At 36.2% G+C, this 14,109-nt stretch overlaps 1 protein-coding gene across 3 annotated transcripts in view; it reads right to left on the bottom strand.

Annotated features, from left to right (window-relative positions):
* The window catches only part of LOC149312328 (plexin-B2-like), a 377,818-nt gene that overhangs the window by 81,010 nt on the left and 282,699 nt on the right, over positions 1-14,109 (bottom strand). For all 3 annotated transcript variants that reach the window (XM_089524408.1, XM_089524410.1, XM_089524409.1), the window contains 5 exons: positions 13,784-13,895; positions 12,777-12,879; positions 11,921-12,022; positions 2,606-2,692; positions 1,169-1,250 (listed from right to left, as the gene is read on the bottom strand). In XM_089524408.1, coding sequence (XP_089380534.1) covers positions 1,169-1,250; positions 2,606-2,692; positions 11,921-12,022; positions 12,777-12,879; positions 13,784-13,895 — 486 coding nt within the window. The remainder of the gene's footprint in view (positions 1-1,168; positions 1,251-2,605; positions 2,693-11,920; positions 12,023-12,776; positions 12,880-13,783; positions 13,896-14,109) is intronic.

The following is a 14,109-nucleotide window of genomic DNA, read 5'->3' as shown; positions in this document are numbered from 1 at the left end:
GGAAAATGGACAAAGCAGAAGGTTGCCATTACGCCACATAATGGTACAGCACTCCACATTATTTACTGGAAACAATGTATCAGATACATATTAGAATTTCACTTAATTATGTGGTGATATTCCATCACTGGTTTACAATAATCCCATATAAAAAGATAATATATGTTGTTTGGATGGAAGAGGTATTAGTATTGCAAAGATAAAGGGTTATATTCTTAAAAGTAATTTTGATTTGCAACATCCAATAGAAAGTAAATTCATGGAATATAACTATTTATAGATTGATTTGCAGCTATGTGAGACTTATCAGTGTAGGTGCATTAGTTATAAGTGTCACTGAGTCATAGTAATAAACAAAAGGATTGCTAAAAAGCATTTGGAAGGTCACGCCTGGCTTCAGTCTAGCACAGTTACTCATTCTAGATGGACCACTCTGCCTGCCAGGAAAAAAAATGTTCACATTGGACCTGTGCCTGGACAAAAATACTTGCAAGATGGGGACCTAATATGAAACAGCCTCAAGCTATCTGATCTAAAGCAGAGGTGGCAGCAGCATCATAGAAGAATAAGTCTTGGCTGACTATATGTGGAATGACAGCATCTGAAGCTAGGAAAATAAGCTGGCCTTTTTCATTAGTATACCTGACTGTAGCATTTGATTAATACTTCTTGGTGGTTCCCAAATCTGTCATGCCTGAAAAGGTACATCAGTATGTATCAGAAGTTGGAAAGAGTTAGATGCTTCTATCATAAAATTGTAGGATTGATTGTGGTATCTTCCAAACCTCAAAGCAAACAAATGTCAAGACGCTGTTCAGTCAAAACACAGAACTTTCATGTTAATATACTGCTGTTTGACAGAATATTAAAACTGTTACTCATTGCTTTTGATAATTATTACGTCACCTTTAAAAACAATGTACAGTGAAATCCAAAATCCGCAAAACAATGATACCACTATTTGGCCCAAAAAAGGTATCACTCTTTTGTGGGTTTTGTTATTTTTCTGCATGGCATAACACAGCTACATCTGAGTATGTTTCCTTAAAAAAACAACACAATGAAAACTATAAAGAGACAATGTTATTGGAGGTACAAATCAAAGATTCTGATGGAATAAATAATTGTACCTTTAATTTCCCTTTCATTTTGTATATGTCATACTCACCAATCAGTTTGCTGTCAATCTTGACTTTATTGATTTTAATGAATAAACTAAGTGGTACAGTTTCATTTGCAGCACTGGAAATCTGAAGAGTGGGAGGAAAAGACACTTATCTCAGTCAGAAATGATTAGATGTATTAATCTATTTGTCCCAAACCAAGCAGTGTACTACTGCTATAGTAAAACTCTTATTTATGTAGTTTCACAAAAAATATTTACCAATACTTATAATACACAACTGAGGCATATTCACAGCCATATTATTTTAATACCTTTGAAAATAGGAATTGTTGTTTAAGAAAGAGTTAAAATAAAATGACTGTACCCGAAAATGTTCAAAATGCTGTGTTACAATCAGAAACACAAACTGGAGCTGTTGTATTTAGTCAAAGATATTTTTAAAGAAAACTGACAGTGAATGCTTTTTGTTTTGTTATAGAAAACTATTGTTCAAAAATAATTAAAAAAATTAAAAGCAAATTCAGGTGAATACAGACATCTAGCACTCTAAAATAATATCTATCACTGCAAATCTACACTAAGAGTTTACTCCTGAAAAAGCTCCCTCTTCACAGAGGAAAGGGGGAAATTTCCTCATCTCTCTTTCATCCTTATTATGTTGCTGGTTCTGGCAACAGATATTCTCCTGCCTGCCAAAACAAACACAAATGACCAAAATAAATAAATAAATGCTCCAAAGGGAGGGGAAAAAAAAAAACACTAGAAGACTATCACCCACACCTACCAGGGAAGGTAAACAATCCAGTTACAGGTTGAGTATCCCTTATCTGAAATGCCTGGGACCAGGAGTGTTTGGGGTTTTCAGATTTTGGAATATTTACATATACATAATGAAATATCTTAGTGGTGAGACCCATGTTTAAACATGAAATTCATTTATGTTTTGTTTTGACTTTATATGCTTAACTTGAAGGTAATTTTATACACAATATTTTTAATAATTTTGTGCATGAAACAAAGTTTGTGTACACTGAACCATCAGAAAGCAAAGGTGTCACTATCTCAGCCACTCATTTTTTAAAAAATTGGATTTTGAAATTTCAGAAGCGAGAGATTCAACCTGTAATTCTAAGCTTATAATTTTTCATCATATGTTAACCAGTGTCTTGCATTCACAGCAGCATGCACAGAAAAGGAGACATATTTCCCACAAAGTAGGCGCAATAATAGCTGATAATTGACAAAGGTTCTGGAGAACAATATCCACATCCCTCCACACATGCTGTGGCCAAATATATAAACGTGGCCAAAAAGTCAGGCCTGATTTTAAACACTGTGATTCCCATGCCAGGGAGATGTACAATGGAGAACATGTTCAACCTTAAAAACAAGACATAACCCATTCCTCTCCAATAAAGCAAAAGAGAAAGCAGTCCTTAAATATACACACACAAATAGAAATACACTCCTAATATTTACCGCTGGGCTTTGAAAGTAGAACGTTCCGTCAGGTGCTTTTTCCACTGCAGTCTCAAACAGGTCATTTCCAATTATGAAATGGCTAACCTATGAAAGAGAAATATTTGACTTGTAATCTTTTCTCCACCATGACATGAACAGTAGTTCTGCTGAGTAATATACCTTTCAGCTCTGGAAATAACTAGATCAAATAAAGATCAATACCAACTGCTCCATGATAATTTCAACAACAAATATCAGGCAAGAAAATGAGGGCAACTTAGAAAAGCATGTTACAACATTTTCTGATTCCTTGAGAGCGTGGCTACTTACACATTGTTAAAAATAGAAAAAAGAATAAGGGGAAGGGGGGAAGAGGAGATTTTTAAATAAAATTTGCATTCGTGGCAAAAACCAGACCAGGAGGTGATTATGGTACAGACCATGAACAAAAATAACAAAACCATAACAGAAATCAGACTGAGACTGAAGAAGAAAACAAAAGCAGTCATTATACCAAAATATGATCTCAACAATATTCCAGAAAAATTCATAGATAATGTAGGAAATAGATTTGTGCTATTAAATATAATCAACAGAGAACCTGAAGAATTATGGGCAGAAACAAAGGTCACAATCAAAGAAGAATGCAATAATACACTAACAGTGGCAAAAAAGAGAGAGAGAAGAAGCAATGGATGATAGGCAAAACACTTCATTTAGTACAAGGGAGAAGGGCGGCAAAAGTAAAGGGAGATAGGAACAAAACCAGATCAATGAATGTAACTGTGCAACATCTATTGCGCAGGGATAAATTATATTATATTATAATGACCAATGGAGAGAAAGGGAAGACAACAAAAAAGGAAGAATGAGAGACCTATTCAAAAAATAATAATCAAGAAATTCAAACCAAAGGCAGAAATGCTCTGTGACACGGAAAAGAACATAATACAAAAACATGAAGAAATAAAAAGACGATGGCAGCAATACACAGAAGAGCTATATGAAAGAGATGAGAAAATGAATGAAACATGGAACAAAAAACCGTATGAAGATGAACCCAAATTCTAAAAAGTGAAGTGAAAGATACAATAAGAGAAATAGGAAAGAAATAAATCACCAGGAATGGATGAAAGCCCCATTGAACTGCTACAATAAGAAGCAACCCTATTGTTAACTAAAATATGCCAACAAATATAGAAAACAAAGAGGAGGCAAACAGATTGAAAATGATCAAAATATATCCCAATACACAAGAAAGGAGATACAAAAGAATGCAGCAATATAAGACCATAGCATTAATCTCACACACAAGCAAAATCATGCTCAAAATTTTGCAACACAGAATCCAGCCATACATGGAGAGAGAAATTCCAGAGGTGCAAGCAGGATTCAGGAAAGGCAGAGGCACCAGGGATCACACTGCAAACATACAATGGCAAATGGAGAGCACCAAAAGAATTCCAGAAAAAAAATAATATGTGTTTTATCAACTACAACAAAGCATTTGACTATATAGATCATGAAAAGCTTTGGAACACACTGAAAGACATGAGAGTGCCATCACATTTGATAGTCTTGATGAGAAATCTATACCAAAGACAAAAGGTCACTGTAAGAACTGAATCTGGAGAAACAGAGTGGTTCCCAGTAGGCAAAGAGATCAAGCAAGACTGCATTCTGTCACCAGACTTGTTCAATTTATACGCCAAAACATTGTAAGAAAAGCATAGCTATAATCATAAGGAAGAGGAATGAAGATAGGAGGAAGGAATATCAATAGCCTAAGGTATGCAGATGATACCATAATAATTGTGGAAGAGATCACAGACTTGGCAAGATTACTAAGGAAGGTTAAAGAGGAAAGTGCAAACAAAGCATTAATGCTGAACATAAAGAAAACAAAACTCATGATATATAAATTCAATCTAGACAATGAGGAAATTGAAATAGTGAAATAATTTCCATACCTAGGATCAAATATAAATTGGAGTGATGACTGCAGTCAATAAATAAGAAGATTAGTTATGGAGAGGGCAGCTAAGAAAGAATTAGAAGGGCTCCTGAAGACTAAAGATACACAACTGAGTATAAAAGGTAAAAGTGTTCAAGCCATTGTATTCCCAATCACCATGTATGGATGCAACAGTCAAAGAAGCAGACAGAAGGAAAATCAACTCATCTGAGATGTGGTACTGGAGAAGAGTGCTTAAGAGACTATGTAAAGCCAAAATGATAATCAGATGGGTCTTGGAACAGATGAAGCCAGATATCTTCTTAGAAGCTAAGATGATTAAATTGAGGCTGACATACTTTGGCCATATAATGAGAAGGCATTGATCACTGGAAAAGACAATAATGTTAAAAAAGGTAGAGGGGAAAAGAAGGAGAGGAAGACCATATGCCAGATGGATGGACTCAATCAGAGGGGACATGGGCATCAGCTTGCAGGAACTGAGTAGAGAAGTGGAGGGCAGGGGTTCTTGGAGTTGTCTCATCGACAGGTTTGCCATGAAACAAACAATTTAAAGACATAGCAAATTAGAACTAACTACTTTAATTTAAATAGAAACACATCCCCTCTCACGACATTGTAAAAGGATATGACCAGGTGGCTCATGTGCCTGTTGAGTCTACTGACCCAGTTCTAAGTACTGATGGACAACCTCAAGACCACTTCTCTCCCATTTTTCTGAGGATTTTGATTTTTAAACTAGACACATGCTGCTTTTCAAACAAAAAGCTAGTCAGACAAACAGAAGATGCATTTTAAAGTGGGGGACATCCCCCATGAATTAGATTGCTCCTTATAATTTTTACTCTAAAATACACGTGATGTGAATGTACCACTTTCCCTTTAAAATTTGACTTCTTGCTTTTCAGTAAAACATTTAATCTAAGGCAGGAGGGAGCCCTAGAAATGTTCACCCTCAAAGCAAAACCAAATCAAACAACCCCAGCCTACAAGACTACATAGCTTTGTGTGTGTGTGTGTGTGTGTGTGTGTGGGGGGGGGGGGGGTTGGGTACCTGAATATTTCTTGTGGTCATGTTGCCAACCCCTTTCCTTAGTTGTTTTTGTGTATGCCAAGAAAGTGCCAAAAATTCAAAGACTCAGAAGATTCAGATTGGTTTTTTGGAAGGCTTAAAAAACACGACGAAAGGAGCTCACAAGCAACATTTTGGGGCCAGATGTGGACTGCTATACGGTGTAAGAATTATTATTTTCCTTTTATGTATAGTTAAAAAAACCTCACCCTGCTCTTCTGTTTTATTCTCACAACTGTGAAGTAGGGAAGGCTCTCAGATATGAGAGACCCTGACTGCATCTGACTGACTGATTGCAGAAATAATCCACTTTGACATTGCTCAATGCTATGGAATTTTGGAAACCATAGTCTGTTGCGGCACAGACTCTGACAGAGAACGCTAAATGTCTCACAAAACTATAGTTCCCAGAATTCCATAGCACTGAGTCATGGCAGTTATAGTGGTGTCAAACTGGATTATTTCTGCAGTGTGGCTGAACCCTAGGAGGCCTTAAGAAAGCTACCATCTCTCAGTCTAACAGAAACATTCTAAAGATAACAAAATTAATATATTGATAAAGATTTAAAAATCCACCAATTTGTACAACTAAATTGTTCAAAACAGCAATCTAAAACGTAACAAGATTCCTCCCCCCCCCAATTACATAAGTGCTAAGTAATTTAAAATTTATTTATGTGTTTGATTTAAGAGCACAATGTGGGGGGTAATGATTAGGCTGAACATTAGGGAGAACTAATAATGGAATGTTTTACACATCTGTATTTCCTCCTTACTGACAACATAGCAAAATTCACAAAGTACAGTCAAATCTAAAAGAGGACAGAGAACTAACTATGAAACAGCATCACACTTCACAAAGCAACAGTGGAATGGCCTACAAGTTCCAACAGATGGAGAGTGAAGATTCTGTCATAAAATCTGCATTTTATTTGTGCATTATAGCACTTCCCAACCAAATCTTCCAACCTAGGAACTGCCAAATGAAGAATTCCTACACTCCAGCTATGTTATAATATTGAAAAGCTGCTCATGAAAACACAGTGAAAAGAATTTCTGAGAGTCATTAAAATGGTAGCTTGCTGAGAAGTTGTGGCAAAAAAGCCTGAGGTGTCCCAACCCAGGAAACTTTTGGAGGAAAAAGTTGATTCTCTGCCTTTTCTTTTTCTCCTTGTCTTGCTAATTAAAGAAGGAGCTGGGAAAGCCAACGACATAGAGGGGCGGCAAGCCAAGTCTCAGCACTCTTCTGCTTTCTTTGACCTGTGTTTCATTTTACACTTTTCAAGGACCGCATGCTTTTCTGCAACAGGATTAAGATGATTTTGAATGGAACTTGAAGTGAAAGTTATTTCAGAGTGAGGGGAAAATATGTTTTCTGTACATCAAGAACTTTTGAATAGCTTAGAGGTATAGAAAATATAGAAACATCAATCTGATCCACAATGCAAAGCTCTACAGAACATTTAAATTCCAAAACAGACAATAATGGTGACCCAAAACCTAACCTTCAGCAGTACAGCAAAGAATTTAAAGGGATGTTGCTCAGCTTTGGAGGTATGCATTTTGGCCTCGACGGCAAGAAGAAATATTAGTGTCGTGCCACCTAGGCCTTGTTGTTGTTGTTGTTTTGTTGTGCACCTTCAAGTCATTTCCAATTTATGGCAACTCTAAGGCAAAGCTATCATGGGGTTTTCTTGGCAAGATTTGTTCAGAGGGGAGTTTGCCTTTGCCTTCCTCTGAGGCTGAGAGAGTGTGACTTGCCCATGGGCACCCAGTGAGTTTCCATGGCTTAACGGGGATTCCAACTCTGGTATTCAGAGTTGTAGTCCAATATTCAAACCACTACACCACACTGGCTCTTGCCACCTAGGCTAAACTATGCTAAACATTAGATTGCACTGCAAGCTGCCACCTTTAGGTTTCCATTCAACTCATGCAGAAAGGTTTCTTCTTTCAGAAATCTGATTCTGTTGGTTGCAAAAATCTTTTTAAAGAAAGAGGACAGCCAGTGAACTGTCTTTAAAAGAACACAAATACACAATATAAAAGTAAACTTATTCCTATATATGAAGAATCTAGGTATACCATCATCCAAAAATATCTTTGAGTAGTAGTGTATTCCATTATTGTTGTCATTTGCTTTTGAGTCAGCTTTGACCCATGGCAATCTTATGTACGAGAGACCTCTAAGTCACTGTGTCCTGAATGGCTTTGCTCATCCTCTGCAGACTCATGGCTGTGACTTGTCTGATTAAGTCTATCCACCTGGAAAGCAGTCTTCCTCTTTTCCTACTGCCTTCCACTTTACCAAACATTATAGCCTTTTCTAGTGAGTTCTTTCTTCTCATGATACAGCCAAAATATGACAACCTCAGTTGTCATATTTAGTCATCTCTGCTTCCAGGCAGAGTTTGGCCCTGATCTGCTCTATGAACCATCCACTGATCTTTTTAGCAGTTTGTGGTATTTGTAAGACTCTTTTCCAGCACCACATCTCAAATGAGTTGATTTTTTTCTTATCAGTTTTCTTCACTGTCCAGCTTTCATAACCATACATAGAAACAGGAAATATGATGGGCACAACCAATCCTAACTTTTGTATTTAATGATGTATCTTTATACTTCAGGATCTTGTCTAGTTCCTTCATAGTTGCCCTTCCAAGTCCTACTCTTATTATTTCTTGACTGCACTCTCCACTCTGATTGATGACTGAGTCCAAGTATGGAAAATCTTGAACTATTTTGACCTCTTAATCATCTGCTTTAAGGTAGTCATATACTCATATACTCCAGAGGAAAAATCATATTGAAAAAGTAGTAAGTATATTTATAATAGTGAGAGGTATGCCTATACTGGTGGATACCTCAAGGAGGTATCAGTAATTACAGACCCCATGTCCAGTTTGCACCAAAGCCAGGAAAAAAATGCTGCCTGATAGTTCTCAGGGCCAATCTTTGACCCTAACTGTAGTACTAGTTGAAACCCATACATTTCTGTTGTTACTGCTGACCTGATTTTCCCCCAAAACTTATGCTTTTATACTCCATTTATATATTTATGCAGAAGGAAGTCTCCCCTCCCTTCTAGATGCTAAAGATGTAGAAATTACTTTGTCAATTTTCTCATTTTTATTATTCCAAAATCCCTGTGAGGTGGGTTTATGAGGTAGGTTTAGAACCTAAGCCTACCATTCAAATATGAGGACTTGAGGTGGTACAAGTTCACTTAATGAGCTTCATATTTGAATAGGGAACTGACCTTGGTTTCCAAATATTCTCAGTAGTGCACCACAGTGCTTCTCTCCTTACACTTGAAATGGGGAAACAACAAATGGAATCCCTGATTTCCTGATAGAAATATTGGGTTTTCAATTCCAATTAGCCAACTTTTGACTTTAATTTCAGCTCGTAAAGGAATAAGAGAAAACATGATACTCTCCACAATGGAATATGTCCAACTGAGAAAACATAACAACAATAATAGTTGATGTTGGAAATCTCAAGCTAAATAAATCAGGAGTCAGTATCTCTCAAAAACATACAGTTTTTTCCTCATCACAAGAACTCATTGTAATTTGAGAACAGTGTGGTTCTTGAAGGTTCTGCAGTCTTCACAAATTAGTTGAGAAAAATTTGCTACACTTTGTTTCTACAGACATCAGTTTTGAGTCAACAACAGTAACATCTCACTGGAATTAACCATATTCACAGTACAACTGTAGGGAGCATTCAGGAATGCTAGAAGGCCTGATGGGCTGAAGATGGCAAACTAATATTTTAATATATTTTTAAAAAACTATCTTTTCTGATTTCTCTGAAGGAAACTCAAAACAAGTACAGGTATTTGCCTGGAAAATGGACTGATCCAATGAATGAAGTTACCATTTGCATATCATCTCTTCTTGTCAGAGATAAAATGTCTCCTTTCAATAGAAGAGGAAGAAAGTCCAGTTCATTCTGGGACTATTTAGACTTGAAAATGAGGGAAGGGGATAACAGATCTGATTCCCCCAACTGCCTAATGGAAATGTTGGGCTGTAATTCTTATTAGGAGTTTCTGGGCAGATGATCAATGTCATTCACATTAAAGGAACGGAGAAGCTGTACTACAATACAAAGGACATATCTTTGTATACTATTTCACCCTTTGTGAATTTCAGATGAATTGTGTTCCTGACGTACAATAATCCTGCCACTAATGTACAGAGGGTCTTTGGGACATGATGCATTACTTTCTACTAAAGTATGATTAACTCTACATGTACAACTAAGGTGGTTTCTCATGTGTGAAGAATACAGTGGACCCTTGTTATACGCTGGGGTTTGGTTCCAATATCCCCCGTGTATGCTCAAGTCCCATTAAATATAATGAGATAGCAAAATGGTGTCCCTTATAAAAAATGGAAAATCAAGGTTTGATATTTGAAATTTATACTTTTTTGGAACATTTTCAAACCATGGATACTTGAATCTGGGTATAAAAAATCTGTGTGTACGAAGGGCCGACTGTATACTATTCCTGGTACTATAGACAAAGCATCCTAAAAAATGAACTTATTATTAACCCTCAGACCATCCTTGCATCAGTTACATTAAGTGTGGGAACACAGGCAGAATAGGGTTCCATATTTATTTCTGTTTATAACTTAGCACAGCTGTATTACACCCACTCTACGTATTTTTATTTTTCCTTACTGTAGTCATATCCATATCCTGCAATTAAAATCCCACCAGTATTGATTGCTATATCCAAGCTTATGCACAGAAAGGCCACTGAGTGTGACACTTTAGCCTCTCTACTGATTCCAGAAGTTTCTGGGTAAAGAGTAATATTTTGCTTAATGGACCATTTATCATAAGTTCTATTCACACAGAAGTTGCATCATAACCCTGGGCTCTAAGTAACATGCAAGCTTCAGGATTGTTATATCTACAACAGAGTTTTTCAAAACAGGGCAAGAGGCATTTTTGACAGCCTTTAATGCTGTTTCTCAAATCTGTTCCTTCTTAAGCCATTTTGTCATTTGCTTCTGCAGAATTCTGCCACCTCTTCAATTCCACATGGTCTGTTTCCTCAATGGCTACAAGCATCAGATGTGGAAACAAGGTAAGTCTACTGAGTTCTGAAGAAGCAGTGGAGAAGAGGGCTAAAAAAAGAACCAAATTTAAGACAGCACAAAAAAGCATTGAGGGGGATAGTCACAAGTTTACAATTCTGAAGACCTGGGACAAAAAGGATTTAAGATACAGTAAAACACCCCCTCACTGTTTCTCTGGATTTCAAGTTATTCTTTCCCCCATGGCATTAATTAACCTCTAATCAGGAATTTCACTGATGAAAAGCCCACAGTTCCCTTAAGCTTGGATCTGAAAAAACTGTAGCAGCAAAAGTTAAAGAGCAGTCTGGTTTAAGAGATGTTGATATACAGTGATAGAAAGCAGAGTTGCCCTACAACTCTAGAATATTTTGCTTACTAACAGGAAGGGGGGAAAGTAATAAACTGTTTTATCACCACTGATAAATTTCATAGTAATGCTTTTTTCTAGAGTGTAAGTCTATGAAATATAGCATCCATTTAAATAAGAGATAAAGTTTTTAGATGAACATATTTCTTTGTGCATTGTAACATTAGATCCAATATAATAAATACTAAAAGGAAACAAATGAATTCAAAAGTATTTAGACTCAAAATTCAACAGGGTTCCTTAGTTTCTTCCCTGACTCCTATTACGGTCATCTTGTGGTGCGAAATATCTGAACGAGAAGTTTTCTCCAGCATATATTTTTAACAGATAGGGTGGAGTTGCAGGAAGGTGGGGAGATAATTGATTTTGAAGAAGATAGTGGGACCCAGTGGAAGTACATCATTGGATCCTGACCCAGGTTTTTAATTCTTTTCAACAGTGTAAACAGTATCATTCTAAAGACTGTTATATTTTCCTTATTATAATTTACCCTGGTTTTAATACCCCGCACATCTATGAAAACAGAGGAAAGATGACCAAGACTTGATCATTACATGTTAAATGGACACGCATGTGTTGTGATATTTTGTTTTTAACTGTCCTGCAGCATGAAAAATTTCCTAACATATCAGTTTCTCAAGAACGTTGGGAGTGCCACTGACTTAATGGAGCTCTCTTGCCTATAGATTTTGCTAATAAGATATGAAGCAAACACACACACACACACATTTTATTTAGTGCTTCATCCATTGACACAACAAAAGAGTACTTGGGAATTGCTGGGTTATACACACACAAGCATAATTCAAGTACAATTTACCTTATAATGATCCAGATTCTTTCCTTGAAAAAATACTTTTGTTGAGACTTCCATTGGTATTATTTCAGGGTTGGGGTTTAGAAAGTGTGGACATTCGTCTGCCTAGAAGATAAACATTTTATACATAATTTTTTTTTAAAAAAAAGACTTTTTCCATCACAAAACATCAGAACATGTTTTGGATAACAGGTTTTTGTTTTTATGTTCTAAAGGTACATGCTGTACATGCGTAGTACAGAATGACAAATTTTATTGCAATATACCAAATCAGACTTGCTAAAAATTATGACAACGAACACCAAACTACTCTGTCCATTTCTAAGGTTTCCACCTATTAGAATACAGCAGTAAAATGAGTAGCAAGGGAAACAAATTGTTCCCTAATCACATTAACTAATGTCTAAGATTCAGTTTCATGGAAGTAAAAATTGCTTTAGCGATTCGGATTAAGTGGGAACCATGTGGTTTAAACCAGATCGTACCGAATCATGATCCGGTTTAAACCATAATGGGAATGAGGCCCCGGATGTCATGACTGTAGTTTTGACTAAAGTACTATAGCCCAGGGGTGTCTTGGGTGTATCCTGTCCTCTGCAGCTAATAACTGGATTGTGGACTGCAGCATCTAGGTTAATTGTATGTATGGGGGAAGGGGAGAGAATACATTAACAGAATGCTCTGCCCCACCAAGCCTAATGTAGGATCTTGACCATTGTCTCATAATCTAATAAGAAACATGGAAGGGAAGAAAATACTTCTGGGATTCAGAGAAACTTCATAACACTGAGACATTTTCATATCCCTATGTACTGTAAGTATTTTAATAAGACCTACTCATAATAGTTTATAGTTTTACCATGTTTTGTTTAATTGCATTTTCATCTGGAGATGCGTCTTCACAGATATGGTTCTCCTTGTCCCATTGGCAATTCCATTTACTGCTTGCACAAGAATAGCACCTGCATGGATAAACGTGAACATCAGGGGGCGGGGATCCATTCTTTGTAAACCTTACTTACCATTTTATACAGCAATAAATATACTGTATCTTCATTTACAGGAATTTACAACAACAACATGGATAACATGAATAACCAAGTATCATGATTCCTCCTGTACCCTAGCCATAATTTTAGGTTAGAAAAAACTGGACTCAGAAAAAATTATAACTACACCAAGTTAGTTATAAATTCAGGAATCTAAGAAGAGCTTTATCTTCATGGGACAAAAGACTGTATTAAAATATGATCAGTTTCAGCCATAGCTTTTCCAGCACAGACAAAAATAAAATGGACAGAAAAACATACAGGTTGAATAAGTGACCATATATAAGTAATGTGGATATTTGCAAATGGTTACTGTGTCAGCCATCCTCATACAAATCAAGGGACACTTAAACTTTGCTTTGAGTGAGCTTGATTTCGCAAGCCAAGAAAATAATTTCTTTGTGCCTTCTCAAGTATACAGTTGACAAAACAAAGGTGTACAGAACTCAGTGTTAACTTAGATATATTATCAATGAAGGTCATATGCAGTAGACCAGAAATATCATCAAGACCAAGCAAAGAACAATAACAAAAAGAAAATGAAGTATGATGTGTCCCCTAAAATATACTTTATGGATCCTGACCAAAGTATTCAGTGAGGCAAAAATGTTGTTTAAAAAAGGTACACTTTTCCCCCATACAAACTGGGGCATAATATATATATATTAACAAGTGTCTGCACCTGTCTTGCCAGTGTCCACAGTGAAGTCTTCCCCCTTCTTTGAGAAAACTAACATTCAAATATGTTTAATATTTGTGTGTATATGGCATGGAGGACAGAAAGAAAAAGAATTAGGGTAACCAGCTAAATACGTACGGTTCATTTTCAATACGATTTATTGCTTCTCCACAGTCATAAAAAGGATATGTACCCGATGCAAAAAATATATTATCACCAAAGGTGAGATCCAGAGGAACCAAGACATAATCTACAAAAAATTATTAAAGATTAATTTGATTAAGGATGTTTTTATAATTTATGCAACACTAATGTTTCAGTATTAACAACAGTACAATGTCAGTGCCTATTCAAGTCTTTATATACTCTACTGAAGCATTTCGTAGTGTGATTCTTCTGTCTAAATGAAATTGCATTAAATGGTCAGCAAATAAAAGGACAGAAAGGAGATGGTAAAATATGGT

The sequence above is a fragment of the Sceloporus occidentalis genome, unplaced genomic scaffold, assembly GCF_023333645.1.
Source record: "Sceloporus occidentalis isolate IW3139 unplaced genomic scaffold, rSceOcc1.0.p SCAF_5, whole genome shotgun sequence".
NCBI lineage: Eukaryota > Metazoa > Chordata > Lepidosauria > Squamata > Phrynosomatidae > Sceloporus > Sceloporus occidentalis.
This window is presented reverse-complemented; position numbering and strand designations above follow the sequence as displayed.